The following is a 22,399-nucleotide window of genomic DNA, read 5'->3' as shown; positions in this document are numbered from 1 at the left end:
GCATTATAATAGCGATTATATGGAGCTTGTGCAATAATCACCAGGGCTTTAGATGACGGGTGAAACGTTTGTCCGGATGCCGTCCTTTTGGTACTTTACGGACATTTACTTACGCGCCCAATTTGGTAAGCATATTACTAGTGTGCCTAAGATATTAACGAGAAGCGTATTGTGACATCCAAAAGCAAGTAGTTTGTATAAATTCAGAGTATCCTTATGCTTATTAAATTCAGTTACTGGAGCCACATGCTATTGTTCTAGAAAGTCATGGAAGCAATAAGCACTGGAGTGGCACTTGAACGTCTTTTGTAAGAGGAGAGATTGTGGACAAACAAGGTAAAAAGATGGTGGTGTGGCGGTACTTTTTGCAGTTTAAAATCAGACACGTTTATTAAACATAAGAATATGGCAAATGTATACAGATCACTAACTTTTGGGCATCACAATATGCATCTCGTTAATATTTTAGGGACACCACTAATCTGCTTACCAAACTGCGGGTGTAAGTAAATGTCCGTATAGTACCAGAACGGTGGCGTCTGGGCAAACGTTTCACCTGTCATCTAATACCCTGGTGATGATTGCACATGCACCATATAATCACAATTACATCGGGACATGATCGTGGTGTGATCGTGACAGCCTTACCTATGATAGTGAAAATGTTTTAGCAACATATCGATTATTATCTATATAATATTATATATTTATTATTATATCGATATATTATTTGTGTTCCGCACCCCCCCCCCCACGTACTGAACAGATGTTATCAGCGATATTTCAAAATAGTGCTACTGTATTGCATAGTAATGTTACTTAAATATATAAAGTTATATAATGTCTGGATACTATGGCAATAATGCCTAACCTCGGCATAGCTGACTGTTCTGGTTCATGCGATGTGACACGTTCATGTGCACAACATGCAGTATCAATATTAATATTGCACATTGACAAAGTCCTAGTGCAATTGGCAGTCTGGAAATCTCACCATTTATTATTACAACTACACAGAACTTTGAAACTGCCACACTGACGGTCTGTACGTTTTTTTCTGGCCATAGATGATGAAGTTCCTGCAGACATGGTTGCTGAAGAATCTGGTCCTGGAGCTCAAAATAGTCCCTATCAACTACGAAGAAAGTCCCTGTTGTCCAAGCGGACTGCTTGCCCAGGAAAGAGCCCCATGGAGGTTGGTTGTTATCTGCCTTTGCTTCTGTTGACCTGCTGTTTTATTGTATTTGTATAGGTCAGCAGTGTACAGTTACTGTCCCCACTGATTCCCAGTTCTTCAGTTATGGTAGGATGTGATCATCTCCCTTCACCACTGCTTCTCTTTGCAGGGAGCCTCTACTTCAGCCACAGAAACCTTTGGGCCTCGAGCCAAGAGGCCCCGGATCTCAGGGAAATCTCTGGATCTGCCAGGTTAGTGCCGGCTAATGAGTGGTCCTTGGTTTCTGGGCTGGTGGTAAAATTGATTTAATAAAAATGTCTGGTCTGTTCCCCATCAGCTGCTCCAGCTGAGCAGTACCTCCAGGAGAAGCTGCCCGATGAGGTGGTCCTGAAGATCTTCTCCTACCTGTTGGAGCAGGACCTCTGTCAGGCAGCACGTGTGTGCAAGCGCTTCAGTGAACTGGCCAATGACCCCATCCTCTGGTGAGCCAGCCTCATGCCACCTTCCACCCCAGTCGTGGATTTTGAGGGCCATGGATAATTTGCTACATTAAATTGTCTTTGTTTCTTTAGCTGTTGTTAATGTATATATGTAGTGAATTGTATATAGAGAGCTTTTTGTGTGACCTTGAGTGGAGTTCATCTGATCCATATGTTCTGTCTCCATTTCATAGGAAGAGACTTTACATGGAGGTATTTGAGTACACACGCCCCATGATGCACCCTGAGCCTGGAAAGTTCTACCAGATCAATCCTGAGGAGTATGAGCAGTCAAACCCCTGGAAAGAGAGCTTTCAGCAGCTGGTGTGTGTCTCCTGTGTGCAAGCTCATGTACCTTTCCCTGTAGCAGTTTTACCTGATTAATTTGTCTGAGTACCCTCGGTGTCGTTACATATAATCTGTCCACCCAGGTGCTGCATTACCTTACACTCTGAGGGTGTTTCTTCTTAACTTGTTTGCAGTGCAAGGGAGCTCATGTGAAGCCTGGCTTTGCTGAGCATTTCTACAGCAACCCTGCCAGGTACAAAGGACGGGAGAACATGTTGGTAAGACTATATCTCCATCACAGAATCTTGTTTTCTTCATTATTTATTGAGCAAATCTCATGATTTTATTGAATTTTCCCATTTTATTGTCATGGTCTCTTAGACAAATCTTTTCTCAAAAGCCCTTATTTTGATAGATCCTGAATTGGTCTCTCTGGAAACACATAACCGTTGATGAAAATTATAGTTAATCTGGTTATGGAAAGTAGTGCTACTCATTGGTATATGGGAAAATATGAACTTTCTACATTTTTAAAGGCTCTCTTCCTCTCCACACTCCATTATGCTGATGCTAATGTCCCTTCAGTACTACGACACCATCGAAGATGCTCTTGGTGGCGTACAGGAAGCTCATTTTGAGGGGCTTATATTTGTCCACTCTGGGATTTACAATGACGAGTGGATCTACATCGAGTCACCCATTACCATGATTGGCGCTGGTATGTTAACTTGTGGAGTTTCTGCTGAGTGGTTATGGTTGTGTGTTTGCTGGTATAGCTTGTTTTTCATGTATGATGAAAGATGAAACTGTATAAAGAACCATTTCAAATCTGCTCTTTGTAGGCTAGATTGTGTTATGCTCACGTAAAATATCTTTCCCCTCACTCTTTTTGTGACCCAAAGAATTTCTGCCCTTTTTATTACAAACCCTTTAGCACCTGGGAAGGTAGCGGATAAGGTGATTATTGAGAACACCCGGGACTCCACATTCGTATTCATGGAAGGATCTGAGGATGCCTATGTGGGCTACATGACTATTAGGGTGGGTGCCTGTTGTCCTGTTCAGACTCATTTCATCTTCCATCTTCTCTTTAGTACAGATATTATGTCCCTGTTTAGGATTTAGAACTTTATTTGTAGTATGCACCTTTAATTAAAAATAAATAAATAATACTGGAAGTTTGTTGGTCTGTATTTGTGTTTGTTTCCGATAGTTCAACCCTGATGACAAGTCTGCCCAACACCACAATGCCCACCACTGTTTAGAGATCACTGTAAACTGCAGCCCAATTATAGATTACTGTGTCATACGGAGCACATGTACAGGTATGGCAGTCTGTACATCCATCTGACTCATTTTTCTTTTTTTAAAAGTTAATTACAGATTTCCCATAAGCATAATAGTTCAGATGTTTCAGCTAATGTTCTCTGTTCTCTTTCAACAGTGGGTTCCGCAGTATGTGTAAGTGGTCAGGGCGCCTGTCCCACTATCAAGCACTGCAACATCAGCGACTGTGAGAACGTGGGACTTTACATCACAGACTATGCACAGGCATGACATACTTCGCCTCAAAGAGACACGGCGTGCACATTGTACTTGGTTGTCATATAGCACATGCTTTTAATCAAAGTCAATGCAGTTAAGGACCTTACTTAAGCGCCCAATGCTAAAATCACTCTGGTGACCCTTGGTTTTCAACCGGTGACCTTCCAGTCACAGACACAAACACTTCCTGAGCTTCCACAGACTGAGCAACACACTTCCCCAGGGAGGGGAACATGCACAGAAATTTGGCTGTGCCAAATTACAACATGTACGATGAATCTCTCAAAACTTGGCAGTAACATTGCTGTAATGCTGTAATGCTTTGGGAGTAACATTGATGTAGTCTTTGATTCTATCATTTCCTGTCAATGCTGAGAATGCCAGTGGACATAAGTGACTGTTACTACATAAAAAGCAATAATACAGTAATAAAAGCTGTATAACATTTAGTTAATGAAGATGTTTTTATATTCTGGGTCTGAGTGGCTACTTGGGGTACGCAATAATGTTCTGGTGATTGGACTGTTCCCAAGCACAAGGCAGAAAGTATAGGAGTAAAGAGAACATGAGTACTGTGTTGTATGTGGTAGTGTAGCCAACCAAGTGTAATGCAGAAGTAACTTAACAATGGCAACATAGTAAAACGATGGGAGGCAGAAGGTGTACCACAAAAATTAAACCAGAAATGGAACCGCTAGTTTTGGTGATCACCTGTGATTAGTGCTTCAGAAATGTAATAATCTGAAAATTATTCCTTAAATCAGGAGTTCTGTATTTGGCTCTGTTGTTGTTTTGGCTATAAATGTTTGGTGAAGGTAAATAATTAGCATTTTATAAAAAGAAATTAGGATCATTTTGAAAAAGCAGATCTGCAAGGTGAATTTGTACAAGTGTATTTAAGGCTTTATAGGTGATAAATAGTATATTACATTGCACTTTGGATTCAGGTGTCAGGCAAAGCGTGTGCCCACCTTGAGCTATCCCTTATAATAGTATCCCCACATCTTTGAGTCATCTAAGGTAACAATGAATAAGTAACTTTCTTTCTTTGTCTTTCTTTCTTTCAATTTCTTTTCCAACTGAATCTGCCTTATAAAAATAAGCCACCATTGGCTAATAATGATTGGAGAACAGTTACACAGTGCATCTTTATGCCCTGCAGGAAATTAGTGCTATGAAGTTGCATGTCTCTGTTCCTAATCAGTGTTCCCCCCCCCCCACCACATCTGTTTCCAGGGTGTATATGAGGACAATGAGATCTCCAACAATGCTCTGGCAGGCATCTGGGTGAAAAACCATGGCAACCCCATCATCCGACGAAACCACATTCATCATGGAAGGGATGTTGGAGTGTTCACCTTCGACCATGGCATGGTAAATGCACTGGCTTCGTTGCATTTGTTTTCTGTCACATTGTGGTTACAGGATTTTTAACATTAGACAGAACAACATTCTTGAGTCTACCAGGATTAGAATTGTGGATGCCTGCTGTGGGGAATGCTGGTATCTTCTACAATTAACTTCTTAATAGCTTTTGAATAAGTAAATTTTCTTGAGAGAGTTTGGTGGCTAAGCAGGTGTCTGTTGCCACAGCTTCAGAGCTGGGGGTTTGAATCTCACCCCCATTCTTGTTGGAGTTTGCATGTTATGCACAATTCTTTGGGGTGCTCCTGTTTCATCCCATAATCTTAGGGTACTTTTTGTGATTGCTAAACATCATGCTTTCAAAACCAAGGGTCTCTATCTAGTGTATACAGTCAAGCTGCTTGATGTGGGAAAATAACATGAGCTATGCCTGTTTAGATAAATCTCTCTAAACCTAAAAGTCAGGTGTTTATACTTTTACCTGGTTCATAGGATTTTTGCTTGACACTGTTGTACATTTTGGTGTGTGCTGTGTGTTCTCTGCAGGGCTACTTCGAGAGCTGCAACATCCACCGGAATCGTATCGCTGGCTTTGAGGTGAAGGCTTACGCAAACCCCACAGTGGTGCGCTGTGAGATCCACCATGGACAGACAGGGGGCATCTATGTGCATGAAAAGGGTCGTGGCCAGTTCATCGACAATAAGATCTATGCGAATAACTTTGCTGGAGTCTGGATCACATCTAACAGTGACCCCACTATCAGGTTAGCATCTTTATTTATACATCCGTTTATTGGGATTCCTCTATCCAGTCTTTTCTTCATTTTATCGCATGAATGGTACTACTATCCTAACTGTTTTGAACTGATTTGGTTGTTTTGTCTGGACTACTCCAATGGAAGCCTGGTACCATAAACATGAAAACACCTACAATACACTTTGGTATTGATATATGTGTCTCATGCAGTTGTTCTCTGTCTTGTGCATTCAGGGGAAATGCCATCTACAATGGCAACCAAGGTGGTGTTTACATATTTGGAGATGGGCGGGGCCTCATCGAAGGGAACGACATCCACGGCAACGCCTTGGCAGGGATCCAGATCCGGACCAACAGCTGCCCTATCGTTCGACAGAACAAAATCCATGATGGGCAGCATGGAGGCATCTATGTAGTATGGAAATTTCCTCATTCCCATGTGTATCCTTAGTCACACATGCAACTCTTAGGGCTGCTTTGTACTTCATGCTCCCCCCTGGGACAGTCACCATCGTGAAATTTTAGTTAATTGTCATAAAAATAATTGCGATTAATGATTTGTTTTTTCTGTTTATTTTATAACACTATCAGCCTAGAGTTAGCCTAATAATAGTTGAATATTGCATATACACCTTGCAAAGAAATAAAAAATGCATTTGCCTTTTAAGCTTTAAACAAAAATTGTAGAGACCTGATGTAACATTAACAAATAAGTTAAATAAGAAAGGAAAAAAATTTTTTAATGTTAAATGCCTGGCAATAGACAGTTGCTATTATCTCTTCCTGATCCCAAACCACCTGCCCAATTTTACTTCACACGTCTGCCCTGCCCTATTTGTTCATCCTGCCATTTTATGGCAAATCATCCATCCATCCATCCATTTTCCAAACTGCTTATCCTACTGGGTCGCGGGGGTCCAGAGCCTATCCCAGAAGCAATGGGCATGAGGCAGGGAACAACCCAGGATGGGGGGCCAGCCCATCACAGGGCACACTCACACACCATTCACTCACACATACACACCTACGGGCAATTTGGCAACTTCAATTAGCCTCAGCATGTTTTTGGACTGTGAGGGGGAAACCGGAGTACCCTGAGGAAACCCCACGACGACATGGAGAGAACATGCAAACTCCACATACATGTAACCCTGGCGGAGACTTGAACCCGGGTCCCAGAGGTGTGAGGCAAAAGTACTAACCACTGCACCACCATGCCGCCCCCATGGCAAATCGTATCGTTTACATTTACAGCAAACTTAGCTGAATTACTTATTGGAATTAAGGTAGTCTGGGGTAAATGTAAGTGAATGAGAATAAAATTAATTTAAACTATGCAGTACCTTATATCAGACAAGTTATCTGGTTAAGCAAGAAAGCCGGCTTTGTGAAACATGCTACAGACTATCGGCGCTAATGATTCCGTTGACTTAACCAAACCAAACCAAAAAAAAAAAAAAAAATCCATTTTATTTAAGTGTTCACTCCGGTTGTCTATTTCCAGTTTTTTTTTGGTCAGTACTATTATCTAAATATCCAATATCTGAAAAGTTAGTTCATATTTTCATCAGTTGAAATTTCTGCTATCCAGTGACACAGAATTTTGGTATACAGATAGCTTTAGTTCACTCTAAACTGAAATATGAAGTTTGGTGTATTTTGTGTTAGTTTCAGCCATATTTATATCCACGGATGCACATAACTGATACACGAGTATGCATTCTTTAAATGCGCATTCATTAAATGCATTCATGCTCTCATGACAAGAAATGACTGCATGTGCACTGTGAGTTAACCTTTATACTTCTAAAGAAGCACAGATTAGCCACATAAAGGTTAAAATGCATGGTAATTTCTTGTCTTTACAACACAAATGCACATAAAATATATACGCATTTGCACTGCTGCAACACGAAATTTCCATGTTTATCGCTTTACAGTGAATGCTAACTTGCATACCAGTTATGTGCACCTGCTTATATCACTCCAAAGCAGTGGGATCATAAATGAATAGAAAAATAATACACATTTCTTTAGTTATTTGTCCTGTAGCCATAATATGCTGACTCTGCTGCAGCATAATAGTGGCAGCCGTCAGGGATATAAACAGTCATCCCTCCATAATGAGACGCATAAACACGTACTCAGACACATGTGAAAGTGCTATGCAGAACTTGTATTAAACAGACGGAGAACACAAAGAATCCAAAATTGGAATATCTGCCTGATATTCTGGGCTGGTGAAGATCACTCACGAGCAAGCAGCCCATAAAATGAACCTGAAGTGGTGAAAAGAAACTCTAACGGGATCAGGCTGGGTCATGAAAATGTTGTGAAACTAAGTGTACAAATGGGGCACCGCATTTGCTGAGAAGCCTAATGCTGCACATGCGCACATGCGCACATGTGCGAGGTACTAATAGGGCAGGTGGTATGGATTGGTTCAGAAACACAATGAGATGATGTCATTAAACAAAAGCCAGCCAAGCATTACCTGGTAGAAAACAACATGGAAATAGTGATAGGTGAATGAGACAGAACAGTCATATTTCTATTTTTATATGAGTGGAGACGATTCTACTGATTATTTGAGCTGACCACAATTATATTTTGCATAATGTCAATTAGATGATTATGTAATAATTGTGACAGGCCGACTCGCAACCCTTATGCCTATGTGTGTTGTCACTACGTCAGTGGTGCAGCTGCACATACTTGAATGCGTAGTTCACGGTTGTGGCATGAATGTTGTACACTCACTGCGTCCACAGCGAGTTGCTGACTCCGTAATACTGCTGCAGCATTCTCCATAGAAAGCAGAAGAAACTTAAACTGCCAGTACATTTTGAAGCTGCTGTTCAGCTCACACAGTAGTGCTTGGAATACTTTTTTTTCCTTTTGCCTCCGAAAATATTGCATTTTTAATATCTTCTGGCCACTCAAAAAAAATAGATAGATCAGTTGCTACTTTAATACTAACTGTACCATATATAAACAGTTCAGTAACATAAGTTGACCATACTGCCCCCAAGATTTTTGGTGGTACTGCGTTTCACATACGCATATTAATTTCTACGTGTAGCTGCACAAACAACATGTGGAATTAACACATGGTGCCATGATGTGCAAGTGAATGCTGTGTGAGCTCTGAGTGTGAACGCTCTCTGAATGAGTATGTAAATACAGTGATGTCAGGGAGGGACCTCTTGTTTCTGTTTAACGCAGCTAAAAATAAATGATTGTTCGAGTGAGAACCCTGCCAGTTAGAAGAGGAGATTCTGACTGTACCATGTGGTGTGGCTTCTACCTTGCAGCACGAAAAGGGTCAGGGTGTAATCGAGGAGAATGAAGTGTACAGTAACACCCTGGCGGGTGTGTGGGTGACCACCGGAAGCACACCGGTTCTGCGGCGGAACCGGATACACAGCGGAAAGCAGGTAATGGCTGAAAGTGCTCATTCTGGCTCAGGGTTAGCAGTTCAGTTGGATGTAAGTGGGTGGGACCTGCTACTTTTTTATTAATCTCTTGTTTATGTTGCATTGTTTTATTTACTAAATTATAAATTATTGTAACATTCATTTTATCCCAGCTCTCCATTGGCAGGAGAGCATCTTATTGTATATTTTATATTTTACAGGTTGGAGTATATTTTTATGACAATGGGCATGGTGTTCTAGAAGACAATGACATCTACAATCACATGTACTCTGGTGTTCAGATCAGGTCAGCTTCCTATGCCACTGGAGGTTTTTATATAATTTGTGTGTGCGTGTGTGTGTGCGCTTCATAAAAATCTTTTTAGACAGTTTACATCTTATGCATCAGTGTGTCAATAGGAACGAGTATATTTTAGATTAAAAAAAATATTAAGGTCTTTGTAGACAGCCCAGTTCACAACCATACAAATAAAAAAAGCTAATAATCAATGACATAATGTGTAGTTTGAACCAAACTGGTTGGGTTGTACCATGGCAGGAGTTGTCTAACCTTCAGATTTTACACCATGACAAAAGTAAAAGTAGGTGAGGGAAGGCCATGCTAAAAAGGAGAGGTAGCAGTTCCTTCGAGTCTTATACCTTGGCAAGAGCAAACAGCAACAACACACAAGGTGGACATCCTGAATCAGCAGAAGTCTCACACTAGACAAGCTGTTCTGCATAAGCACAAACAGTCATGGCTGTTAGCAGAAAGGCAGGGGCCAGCTGCGGAAGCCGAGTGCAGCAGGCCAAATGTACATGAAGCTTACTGCCCTTTGACATTAGAAGATGTCAAGCACTGCTCTCAGCTCAGATCTGGGCCTCGCTCATGAGTTGTGACCAAAATACCATGTCTCCTACGTGGGAAAAGCTGAATGACTCTCTTATTCACAAAAGCACAAGTACTGGGGTGTAGAAAATGGCAACAGGTGCTCTGAACTGATTTCAGAATTTGAGTTTTGTTGTAACAGTGCCTGCCACAGGACGAGAAAGGGCTGCATGGATGCGTGTCTGTCAGCAGCAGTGAAGCACAGTGATGGTGGTTTCATGCATATTTGTGCCAGAATCGTTGCAAATGGATTTGGTGGTTTGATCAAAATGAATGGTTCCTTCACTACTGAGAAGTATATAGGCATTTTCTCATCCATTATGCAGGACTATCGGGAAGGAGTTTTTCTGATCTCAGATTAATTCTGAAGCATGACACTGAGCCCCAATACATAGCTAAAGTTACAATGAACTGTCATCAACAAAAAGAACAATGAATACTGCATCTATCCATCCATCCATCTGCCAGTTACAATTACATGCAGAAGCTGAAGCAAGTTTGCAGAAGAGCTGGACAGTTCTCCGAAATGCTTACAACATCCTGCCAACCGAACACCTTAGACTGCAGTGTCCATAAGAGAATTGATGCTGTTTTAGAGGCAAAGGGTGGTCACACCAAATATTGTTTTGATTTTTTTCTTGTTTTTTAATTTGCTGCATTTCCTAGTGCATTTATTCATTAAAGTATTCATTGTTATTTTTTAAAAACATCTTTGTTTCACAACCTGACACTGCAGTATTTGTAGCATTGTCCAGAAATTACAAAGGAATCACTGCTGCCTGTTTTTCTCCTGCAGAACTGGTAGCAACCCCAAGATTCGGCGGAATAAGATCTGGGGGGGGCAGAATGGTGGCATTCTGGTATACAACTCTGGTAAGGAGCTGGAATTCAGGTTCTCGACAGTACCGTTACACGGTCTTCTGGCTCAGTGTCCATTGGGTCACTGTGATACCTTCTGGAAATGTTATAAACTGTTCCCTATTAATTGGTAGTTGTTTACAAACTTTCAGTGCAAAAGCTGCAGTTCAGAGACCTCAGCATAATTTCTCATTTGCTTCAGAAAGATGGCTAGCTGTATGGCTGGCTTCAGTTTGCCCTCTGTCACTGCCTATTCTGTCCTCAGGGTTGGGTTTCATTGAGGACAATGAGATCTTTGACAATGCTATGGCTGGTGTGTGGATAAAGACAGACAGCAACCCTACACTTCGCAGGAACAAGATCCATGATGGTAGAGATGGTGGAATATGCATATTCAATGGTGGTCGAGGTATGCATAATGTTGTTTACATCCATAATAAAAGGCCATCAGTTTTATCACATTATGGGAGATATTTCTCTGTCGCATCAGTTTAGTCTATTTCTGTAAACATAAAGTCAGTTTCCCTGCCTGTGATGGACATTATAAAGGCATGAATGGTCTGGGGTTTTCTCCACCCTACAGCCTTTCAGATCATCTGTTTTAGCAATCAATCTTAAGCTGTAAGTCAGCCCTGTTTTATGAGTAGAACGACTGCCACACCTTACCTGTGCAGGTTTGCTGGAGGAGAACGACATCTTCCGCAATGCCCAAGCTGGTGTCCTCATCAGCACCAACAGTCATCCTGTGCTCAGGAAAAACAGGATATTTGATGGCTTTGCTGCAGGTGGGGGTCGACCTTGTAATGTCATTGTACCTGCCTGTTTAGTCTAGCTGTGCTCCTCTCCAACCTTTCATTAGTACATTTTTTGTACAGTGGCTTGCAGAAGTATTTAAGCCCCTTGAATCATAATTTTCTGCCTGACAAAGGATTTGTACACATATTTATCCATTCAGTATTTTTGTGTGAACTCACACAATGTCATAACAATCCATTTATAAATGTCAAACTAAACCATTTTCTGTATATATTTAATTGAAGAAAAACTCACAGTTTAGTGTTTAGCATAAGTATTTAATCTCTACACATTAATTTTTGTTGAGAACCGTTTTCAGCCTTAATTTTTTTTTGAAGTACGTACTGCTTTTGCGCATCATGCAGGAGTGATTCTCCTCCGTTCTTCTTGGCAGAATGAATAGAGATGCTCTAGGTTGGGGGGACAGCAACTCTGGACAGCAGCTTTCAAACAGTGCCACACATTCTCAATAGGGTTAAGATCAGGGCCTTGACTCCATTCCAGAACATCCACCTTCCTCTTTTTGAGCCGTGTCGCTTTGGCCTTATGCTTAGGGTCAATTTCATGTTGAAAGATGAATCTTCTCCTGAGCCATAAGTTCATAGCAGACTGAAAAAAGTTCTGCAACACTGTGTGGTATTTGTGCCCATTCATTGTCCCTTCAACTATGAGAAGATTCCCAGTCCCAGCACATAAGCATCATCCCCATAGCATGAGGCTGCCACCACCATATTACACCATAAGTACGGTGATTCTTCTGGCATGGTCAGTGCTACTTTCGCACCATACATACCTTTTAGAAGTCTGGCAAAAAGTTCTGTTTTGGTGTCATCTGACCTTAAAACAGTCTCTCACATCTTAACTGGGTCTTTCTCATGCTTTGAGGCAAAAGCCATATGTATTATGTAGATCTTCATAAGGAATGGCTTCTTGCTACCCTCCTGTAGAGGCCTGTTTTATGAAGAGCTCTTGAAATTGTGGACCCATGCACCTTCACTCCAGTTTCAGCCAAAGAGCATTACAGACTTCTGAGAGTGGGTGGATTTTTAGTTGCTTTCTCTCACCAGTCGACATCTTGCTGTTCTAGTAATGGTCTGGGAGCTGTGATGAACCTTCTACTTTCTGATGATGTATCTAACAATGCTTATCGGGACATTCAGTCTCGTCGGTATTTTTATGTAGCCATTTCCTGCCTTCTGCATTGCAGTGACTTCAGTCACATCAGGAGAATGCTCATTTGTCTTAATTTTTGCAGTGATTGTCCAAGAAAGACAATTACCCTTCCAAAGGGCCTTTTTCGTATTTGGGGGGAAACATCAAGACTAAGTAGTACTTAATCATATTTAACTTTCATTTTGGTGTCAATTATAATTAATTTGTCATTTGTGTAAACCTGCAATTTCCAAAGCATAGGGGTTGAATACTTAGGCAAACAGCATTTATAATGATTTTCTTGTTTTTTTAATGATATTAAAACAACTGACCTATTTGGGCCTTGAAAAATATACTGGAGCAAAAGAGTACTCAACAGTACTCAAAAGTGTTTTTGAGAAAATTGTGTATATAAATTTTATACTTCAGACAATTGTCATGACTTTCAAGGGGGTTGAACACTTTTGCAAGCCACTGTATAAGATTTTAGACTTTGCTGTTTCTTTATTGTAGGGATTGAGATCACCAATCATGCCACTGCAACTCTGGAAGGAAATCAAATTTTCAACAACCGCTTTGGAGGCTTGTTCCTCGCCTCTGGTGTCAATGTGACAATGAAAGGTAACTGAATACTCTGCTCTGTTCCTCTCCTTTCTCTGTTCTGTGCCCATAGGTTTATGGCTTTTGAAAGACCAGACCTGATTTTAATTATAATACATTTTATATTTAGGTGCCTTTCAAGACACTCAAGGACCTTATATACACATTACTGAACAGTCACATAATATATATATATATATATATATATGTATATATATGTATGTATATGTATGTATGTATATGTATATATATATAATAAAAATAGTTGCAATAAAACCAATGTTAATACAACATTGAAATACTATACAGAACAGGCATGTGCTTTAAGGTGAGATTTAAAGGTAGGAAGAAAATCAACGTTCCAAAAGTTTTGGTAGAGAGTTTGAGATGAGGGGTTGGGGTTAGGGTTAGGGTTAGGCTGGTTAGCTAGACTGAAAGAATAGAGATATGTAGATGATCAGAGATATACAGAGGTGCCAGATTATCGATTGTCTTGAAAGTGATTTTAAAATTTTGCTTCTCAGTGTGATATTTAACAGGGAGCCAGTGAAGATGCTAAATGACAGGAGTGATGTTTTCTATAGAAGGGGTTCTGGTAATGATACAAGCGGTAGCTGCATTCTGAACCAGTTGAAATTTGTGGAGGAGGTAGTGAGGAAGACCAGAGAGGATAGAATTACAATAATCAATATCAGTTATAACTAGAGCAGGTACAAGAATAGCAGTGTTGTCAGCTTTAAGATTTTATAAAAAATGTTATTAAATTTTAAGGTGTCAAGAACATGTCCTGGGTATGATGTTAAACTGCATCCAGCCCTGAAAGCAATCCTTCTACTTGCAAGGAAAAATATTTGGGGGGTTGGTAGCGGGATTTGCACTCCAGCCACCATAAAACAACTCGCAACTGCTCGATATAAACAGGCACGATACCCGTCTGCTCTCCACAGGAGTAGCTTTGCTGCAGCTACCCAAAGGAAAGCTGCATGCACCATGAAGGGGATGGGAGAGGCCTTCAGGAGCCTCATACCCAGATGAGTTGAAACCGTCAGAGAGCTAAAAGTGTCAGGCCTGTTGGGGATTGGGGCTGGTGTGGTGCTGAGGCGTTGCCTGCTGCATGGCGGCCCTTGGGTCCCAGTTTGATGTGGCCCATTTGGGTGGGCACATGGAACATCTTGTCTCTCTCTGTCATCTTTCTTTGCTGTCGGGGAAGCTTCGTAAACTCTGCATTTTGGTAGCAACAGTCCCGCAGACTGGGGAGTGGCTGTAGGTGGGTATACCTACTTTTGGTCTGGTCAGACTGATGGCTGCCATACTCGGGGAGTAGCCATTGCTGTAGCAGATCGGCTCCTCCTGATGGTGTCTGATGTCACTCCTTTCAATGAGTGTATTATGAGACTCCGGCTAAGGCACTCCTTGGGTGTCTTGTCTGTTGTTTCAGTATATGCTCTGATCACATTAAGTGATGTCTCATTGAGGGAGACATTTTACTCACAACTTCACTTAGTGGTTGAAGAGTGCCCACGAGGTGACACTCTGGTTATGGGTAACATCTTCAAAGTGACCACTGGCACTGACAGGGCTGGCTCTCAGGACTGTTTCAGTCCCCATGGGTCTGGAGACCAGGGTGAGAGTGGCTCCATGTTCCTTGACTTTGCGAAAGGTCGGGGCTGCCCATCGCTGGATCCTGGTTCTATTGCCCTGAGCCGCATCATTGGACTTGGTACTCCAATGCTGGTGGTGCAGCGAAGGAGATCGATCACATCCACGCTGGCAGACATTGGAAGCTCCTTCAGAACTGCAGGGTCTACAGAAATGCCTAGTTTGTGAATTCTGACCACAGACTTGTTGCTACTCTGAAGATTCAGCTTAAATCCACTACACTACCACCTACTAGGAGAGTAGGTGTGAGGCTGGACAGTTTTTCAAGTGATTTTAGAGATGAAAGGTAAATTTGAGATTGGAAGAACATTTATGTTGTAAGAGTCCAGGTTTCTTTCTTTCTATGATGGCTGTTTCGAGAGATAAAGGAATGAGACCAGCAATAGGGAAGGAATGCATGATGTTAGTTACCAGAGAGGAAAGAGAGGGCAAACAGGATTTAACCATATAAGTAGGAAATGAGTCCAACTGACAGGTAGAGGGCATTGATTTTCTAAAAAAATACCAGATATTTCCTCCAGATGGGAGTTTAAATCTAGAAAGAAAAGAAGAGGAGGGACTATAAGATGTTCCATGTACAGTTTCATACAGAGGTCATCTGCTGGTGGATATTTCCAACATTAGCATTTTGAGTTTCTAGTTGTTTTGACTGTGCATTTTCCTCCACAGATAACAAGATAATGAACAACCAAGATGCCATTGAAAAAGCTGTCTCTAGGGGGCAGTGCCTGTATAAGATTTCCAGTTACACCAGCTACCCGATGCACGATTTTTATAGGTAAATGCCCCCAACCCCCAACAGCATACATTTTTATCTGATGAGCATATCAACCAATCAAAACCTCCATTTCATCTCTTGTAGGTGTCACACATGCAACACCACGGACCGTAATGCCATCTGCCTGAACTGCATCAAGAAGTGCCATCAAGGACATGATGTTGAGTTCATTCGGCACGACAGGTTAGTGCAGCTGCACTAAATAGAATTATACAAACAACAGACTTGTACGCAACTGTTAATTACACAAGGAAACAAGTATTTAGGCTATATCACGATAGAATACTCAAACTGATGATATGTTCATAATCATGAAAATGACATTTTGTCAGTTTGTATTGCTCATGCCTAGTAGTTCTTTGTAATAAACAGTCAATAGGTTACATTTGAACTGTGCAAGAATTTAACTGCATTGTGACTTTTAATAGTTCCATTCAGGGATATTAATAACTTTCTCTTCACTATAGGTTTTTCTGTGACTGTGGAGCAGGGACATTGTCAAACCCATGCACACTTGCTGGAGAGCCCACACATGACACAGACACTCTGTATGACTCTGCCCCTCCTATAGAGTCCAATACATTGCAGCACAACTGAGCTTGACCTCAGCTGTTACCTTTTAAAGGGCCGTGGACTAAACGCACCAAATGGATGCTTTGATCAGTCTGGACCTAAAAAGACTCCATGTTTAATGTATGATGATGGAGAAAGATATGCACACTAGAAATAAAATCTTTAAAAACATACTAAAAAACTGAAAAGCAAAAGCTGACCCAGCTTCTAATGGAGAAGTTTATATATTTAAAGAAAACCTTTAAAAGGCTTTCCTGTGTCTGTGGATGTAAAACTTTTTTTTTCTGTTAATGCAAACGTTTTGAAGAAAAGAAGAAATGAACGTCGAAGAGAAGCAATATGTTGACTCAGGATTATGGAGAGTAAGGGGGCGTGACTTCAGCTGTACTGCCTCTGTGCAACATCTGAGATGCTGCTGTAGGAGGAGCTTAGCTGCAGTCTGGTACCCAGAAACACAAGGAGCCATAGTCCCTCTCACTGAAGAGGGATGTCATCCTGTTCAGTAGGCTGGGCGCTGCCCATACAGCCACCTTGGCAACTGTTTCTAGACAGCAGTGGTGCTGGTAAATGTTTGGTGAAGGAACAAAAGGTGATCTAGCACTTCAGCTTTTTTTAATGCCATTCTGATTGACACATGATTTTAATGCTTTCCCACATAGTTTTGTATTTTCAAGCAGAAATCTTACTGTACTTGAATGTCTTATTATTATTATTATTATTATTATTATTATTATTATTATTTTGATAACACTCCCTTTGCTTACTGTATACCTTGTCAAGCCCCGGTATCTAAGTTCTTTCTGTGAAAGAGAAATCAATGGATTACACAGATTTGATTTAGGAACGCTAAATTTACTCCAGCAATGTTAATATATTAAAAGTAATGTTTTTTTTTTCCTTTTCTTTAATTGCAAAAGCAAAAGAAATGTTTTGAGTAGTGTGCATTCTTGAGCTGTGTTACCTTTTGCTAAGGTATAAACAATTTTGTTGATACACTTAAATGTGGTTAAGGCTGCTTGAAATGACTGTTGGGGTAACCCTGTTAAGTCTCCCATTGGTGCTCAGGCACACTAGGGACTTAGGGCTTGTAATGCACAAAAAGTCACGTCAGGTGGTTAAAACGTTTCACATGGGTAATGGTGGGTGAAGTGTGCTAAATGTTAATCTCTGTGGATATCTGGCCATTTCTGGAAGTTTTAGTTGAAATGATCTACAGGAATACATGTCTCAAAACATTTATTTTAACCCCTGGGGCTCAAGCAAGGCACAGCAAATGAGTACTTTCTGGCAAAGCATCACGAGAGAGTGTTTATAGTGATGTCTCGTGTGAGTGGCACTCGCGTGTGACTGTGACTTTTCCCCCTTTTTCCTCGATAAGAAACGAGACATTGCTGGAGATGAACCCTATAGCTCCCCGCTGTATTAAAGCTGATGTGCTTGTCTATACAGCACTCAACTGTTTCATTGCTTATTTTTTTCTTTTTTTGAGGGATTTTATTTGTTTTTCATTGTGTATTGGTGACTGTGGGTTCTCATACAGCTTGGATTGTATGCATGTACCATACCATCTCAATTTAATATATTGTGAAGTATTCAACAACCATTATGTAGATGCTAGTATGAATTAAAAGGGTATAATTTCCTACAAAAAAAGGAAACTTGTCATTTTTGTTAAATTTAGATCATGAATCCAATTGCTCTAGTAAATGTGTTTTGCTTCTCAGGGATACAGAATGTTGAAAAACTGTCACGTCAAAATTTCAATTTTTCAGCAACCTAAGTGTCCCCATATGCAAACTTAGCGAAACGGGCACCCAAATCACAAAAATGCATGTTTTGCATTGTGGAGATGCAAAATGTTGAAAAGCTTCATACTTAGCAATGTATCAAAAAATTGACTTCCTGGCAGCCCAAGCACCAGGTTGGGGAGCATTCCCTGATGCAGCATGTTGCCGCACCTACCACACGGTGACACTAAGTCAAATCAGCAGTACCCAAGGATTCTCCAAAGAGAGACAGTACCAGAGTCCAAACTTCATCTCCGCTTAACTGGATAGCATCCATGTCTCGCAGCCATACAGCAAGGCAGGGAGACTTGAACCTTCCTCTTTCAGATATCAGGAATACCACACACCCCGTTCCAGCAACCTCATGAGCTCCTGTGCTCTTCCAAACGGTCTGCTGACTTCATAGGTAGTCACCAGAGGCATAAACACTGCTGCTGAGATAAATTAATCTCTCTACAAGGTTAACCTTCTCCCTATAGACAGTCACACTACAGAAGGCTGTGCCTAAGAAGTCATTAAATGCCTGGATCTTGGTCTTTATCTAGACACTCGGACTCTTCACAGTCTCTCGAGAGCCCTGATCAGAGCCTCCATTGGCTCCGCTCAGATCACAGCATTGTTGGCAAAGTCAAGATCAATAAATCTTTCTTCACCAAAGGATGCTGCACAGCTGCTGGACCCCATGTCCTAGAGTAGGAGCAAGAACACACCCCTGGTGAAATGCAGAACTCTGCACACTATCAGTACCAGTGTACAGGCCGGCCATGATGCCCAGCAACTTCGGGGGGATCCCGTGAAGTCTCAAGATGTCCCACAGGGCAACTCAATCAACCAAGTGAAACGCTTCACAAAAATCAACAAAGGCTGCAAAGAACCTCTGCCAATATTCATGGTTGAGCTCAGTGAGAACCCTCATTGCCACAATATGGTCGATGGTAGACTTCTGAGGTGCAAAACCAGACTTCTCTGGTGGCTGACAGGCAAGCAAGTAATTATGAATCCTGCTAAGGATGACCCTAGCAAGGACCTTACCCGTCACTGAAAGCAGTGTGATCCCCTGTAGTTGCCTCAATCCAGGCGATCACCCTACAACTCCTGTTTTACAATCAGTTGATTCAAGGGGGGTCCTTATGGTTAGGGGGAGGTTAGGTGCACGGGCCTGCCATCTGGTGCCCACTCTTTCCCCTTCCCATCCACTGGCATCCCAATTGCCTGGCTGTCAGTTGCTTAGTGGGCTTGGAGCTGTAGTTGGCAGTTTTTGCTAAAGCTCTGTGCGGTTAGACCTCTATGTAAATGGGGTAATGCGAGAGGGGGGTGCAATGGACATGGTTGCACCCCCCAGGGGGGTGCTGAGCACCTGGTCTCACACATACACATCATGCGTGTGAAAGAAGTCCATCTCCATTTCTGAGATATAAAAAAAAAAATGTAACCTTTTTTCTATATAGGCGCATTTTGATTTCAGGAGTGTCCCTGGACTCTGCTCTTACTAGGAAAAAAAGACATTTTATTAATAATAATTTCATTGCTAATCTATTTTTTCAACCTGGGGGTAAGTGCTAATCAAGTGCCCCAAAACGAAACATGGGTGACTGATTTTTGCCTGTTTTAGGTCCCTCTGCCTCCCTCCGACCTACCCCGCCTTCCTTACTTTTGGTTGAAACCTAGGGGGACCCATGTCTTTAGCCTTTGAATCCACACATGCTCCTTTCTTATTCTCTGTGCCTGTGACCAGTTATTAGCCTCCAGGCCAGAGAACCTGATGTTCTGCAGTCCCTGTTGGTGAAAATGCTGCATGAGTGCCATAGGTTTGCTATTACAGGTATGGTTCCAGGCCCCAATGTGACAGAAGTCTTTAAGGTTTATGTTTTTTCTATAAGCTGAAATGATTTTATAGTTCTGCAATTGAGGGAAATCTGTTGGACCTTTGAAAAACCTCTCCTGAGGTTATTGTTTAATGTAATGGCATTAGAAGAATATATGGTGATTAATGGGATATGTAAATTTGTTGAAGAGGGTAGTTTTTTATTTCTTATAGTCCTGAGTGTCTCTGCTTTAATTCCCCTAAGAAACGGTTTAGTATATTTTCTGTCTAAGGCTGCCTCAAAATCCTGTTTGTACAGAGGCAATGAAATCTGATTGATTGATTAATCCTGCAAATGTGTGTTTTGGGTGATAACTGGTCTTATAGAGTAGGCTGTGTCTGTCTTTAAAGTAAACCTTAGTTTCGAGAGTCCTGTTACCATTTATGGGTTGGCTGAAAAGAACTGTTGTATCTAAGAAGTCTATGAACTGGGAATTGATTTTGTATTTGACTGTAATATTAGAGTAATATATGTTCATTGTGTTTTTGAAGAGGTCAAAGAGTGGTTTTCCATGTTGCCATGTACCAAATATATCAGCCAGATACCTGTAATATAGACTAAGGAGATGTTGAAATTTTTCATGTGTATCCTCCCCGGATGCTATATAAATATTGGCATACACTGGGGCAAACTTCTTTCCCATTGCTGTTCCCTGTGTCTGGAGGTATATTTGGTTATGAAACTGAAAATCATTTCTAGTGAGATTAATTTCTAACAGCTGGAGAATGTATATCTGATCTGTTTGAATCAGGGTATTTTAAAAAGGCTTTTGTTACTGCTTCAAAGCCTAATGTGGTGGATATATTTATATATAAACTGTTGATATCTATTGTGAATAAGAATGCATCTGTCTGAAATTGAATATCCTGTCATTTGTTAATGAAATCATATGTCCTTCAAATAACTGTTGTGTCATTGTGAAACTGAAGAAAATTATCTATGTATTGTGCTGTATTGAATGTATTACTGCCACAATCTGAGACTATGGGTCTCCCGTTGGGGACCCTCCCCAGGATTGTCCACAGGGCCTGATCCATATGGATTTTTCATAGGAGGTAGGGCAGTCTAGGGTGGGGGATGTCAGGGCCCTTTAAGAAATATTTTAATAAAGTGTCATCCGTCCCATCCAATTTTTGGCAACATGAACACAGAGCCCCAAGAATTCCGAATGAAGGTTCACCTCTTCGGCGCTTCATCATCACCAGGATGTGCAAATTACGGTTTAAAGTATCTTGCCAAAGAAAATGAGACACAGTTCCCCCTTGCATCTCAGTTCATAATGAAAGATTTTTATGTGGACGATGGGGTGACAAGCACTGCAAGCATCAAAGAAGCTGTTCAGCTCGCCCAAGATGCTCAGACAATCTGCGCATCAGGTGGCCTCAGACTGCACAAGTTTGTAAGCAACGACCAAACTGTGTTAAACAGCATCCCACCATCTGAACGTGCTCCTTCACAGCAGGCATGTGATCTGACACTCAATGACTCTAAACTTGAAAGAGCGCTAGGCATTCACTGGCATATTGAATCAGACACACTCAGATTTCGCTTTCGACCCAACGAACAACCTGCTACACGGCGTGGTATCCTATCTACTGTCGCATCTCTTTACGACCCACTGGGATTCATCTCCCCCTTTGTGCTCACAGGCAAACGGGTGCTTCAGGAGACCTGCAAACAAGGCTCAGGCTGGGATGACCCCCTCTCCAGTGAATTAAGGCCAGTGTGGGACAATTGGAACAGTGACTTAAGGAACTTAGAGAAAATCACAATTCCACGCTGTTATGTTCCTACAGACTTTGGGCAAATAGTGAAAAGAGAGTTGCATCATTTTTCTGATGCCAGCTCACATGGCTATGGCCAGTGTTCTTATTTAAAACATATAAACCAAGATGATAAAGTGCATTGTGCTTTAGTTACAGCAAAGACTAGAGTGGCTCCTATCAAGATAACAACAATCCCACGTCTTGAACTGACAGCTGTGGTTGTCTCCATTAATGCAAGTAACATGTTAAGGGACGAGCTTGGATTGACACAGAGTGAAGAGTACTTCTGGACTGACTCAAAGGTAGTTTTAGGCTACATTAATAATGAAGCACGTCGGTTTCACACATTTGTCTCCAACAGAATTCAAAAGATAAGGACTAACAGCTTCCCTCAGCAGTGGAGATATGTGCCTTCTGACCAGAATCCAGCAGACATCGCCTCCAGAGGTTCCAGTGTGGGTGAGCTTATAACATCAGTCTGATTCAAAGGGCCACAGTTTCTGTGGGAGAAGGAAGTTCCTCCAGCTTCAGGAATTGCCGAAAACATACTACTCGGGGATCCAGAAGTCAAAAGGGTACATACACTGAACACCCTCAAAGCAGAGAAGAAAGGTTTATCAGAGAGGTTAACAAAATTTTCATCATGGTAC

General features: G+C 41.4%; 1 protein-coding gene across 2 annotated transcripts in view; it reads left to right on the top strand.

The window, feature by feature from the left end:
• LOC125715586 (F-box only protein 11-like) overlaps positions 1–17,997 on the top strand; it is a 31,006-nt gene extending 13,009 nt beyond the window's left edge. For both annotated transcript variants that reach the window (XM_048987326.1, XM_048987325.1), the window contains 21 exons: positions 1,068–1,195; positions 1,347–1,428; positions 1,515–1,659; positions 1,851–1,980; positions 2,139–2,222; positions 2,530–2,662; positions 2,879–2,985; positions 3,158–3,269; positions 3,389–3,495; positions 4,726–4,863; positions 5,401–5,618; positions 5,846–6,026; positions 8,926–9,048; positions 9,249–9,334; positions 10,713–10,789; positions 11,040–11,183; positions 11,449–11,559; positions 13,235–13,342; positions 15,650–15,758; positions 15,843–15,941; positions 16,226–17,997. In XM_048987326.1, coding sequence (XP_048843283.1) covers positions 1,088–1,195; positions 1,347–1,428; positions 1,515–1,659; positions 1,851–1,980; positions 2,139–2,222; positions 2,530–2,662; positions 2,879–2,985; positions 3,158–3,269; positions 3,389–3,495; positions 4,726–4,863; positions 5,401–5,618; positions 5,846–6,026; positions 8,926–9,048; positions 9,249–9,334; positions 10,713–10,789; positions 11,040–11,183; positions 11,449–11,559; positions 13,235–13,342; positions 15,650–15,758; positions 15,843–15,941; positions 16,226–16,355 — 2,532 coding nt within the window. In that variant the 5' untranslated portion in view covers positions 1,068–1,087 and the 3' untranslated portion in view covers positions 16,356–17,997. The remainder of the gene's footprint in view (positions 1–1,067; positions 1,196–1,346; positions 1,429–1,514; positions 1,660–1,850; positions 1,981–2,138; positions 2,223–2,529; positions 2,663–2,878; positions 2,986–3,157; positions 3,270–3,388; positions 3,496–4,725; positions 4,864–5,400; positions 5,619–5,845; positions 6,027–8,925; positions 9,049–9,248; positions 9,335–10,712; positions 10,790–11,039; positions 11,184–11,448; positions 11,560–13,234; positions 13,343–15,649; positions 15,759–15,842; positions 15,942–16,225) is intronic.
• The last annotated feature ends 4,402 nt before the right edge of the window (positions 17,998–22,399 follow it).

Source organism: Brienomyrus brachyistius, chromosome 20, assembly GCF_023856365.1.
Source record: "Brienomyrus brachyistius isolate T26 chromosome 20, BBRACH_0.4, whole genome shotgun sequence".
NCBI classification, from domain to species: domain Eukaryota; kingdom Metazoa; phylum Chordata; class Actinopteri; order Osteoglossiformes; family Mormyridae; genus Brienomyrus; species Brienomyrus brachyistius.
Note: the sequence above shows the minus strand (reverse complement) of the source record. Positions and strands in the feature narration are given on the sequence as shown.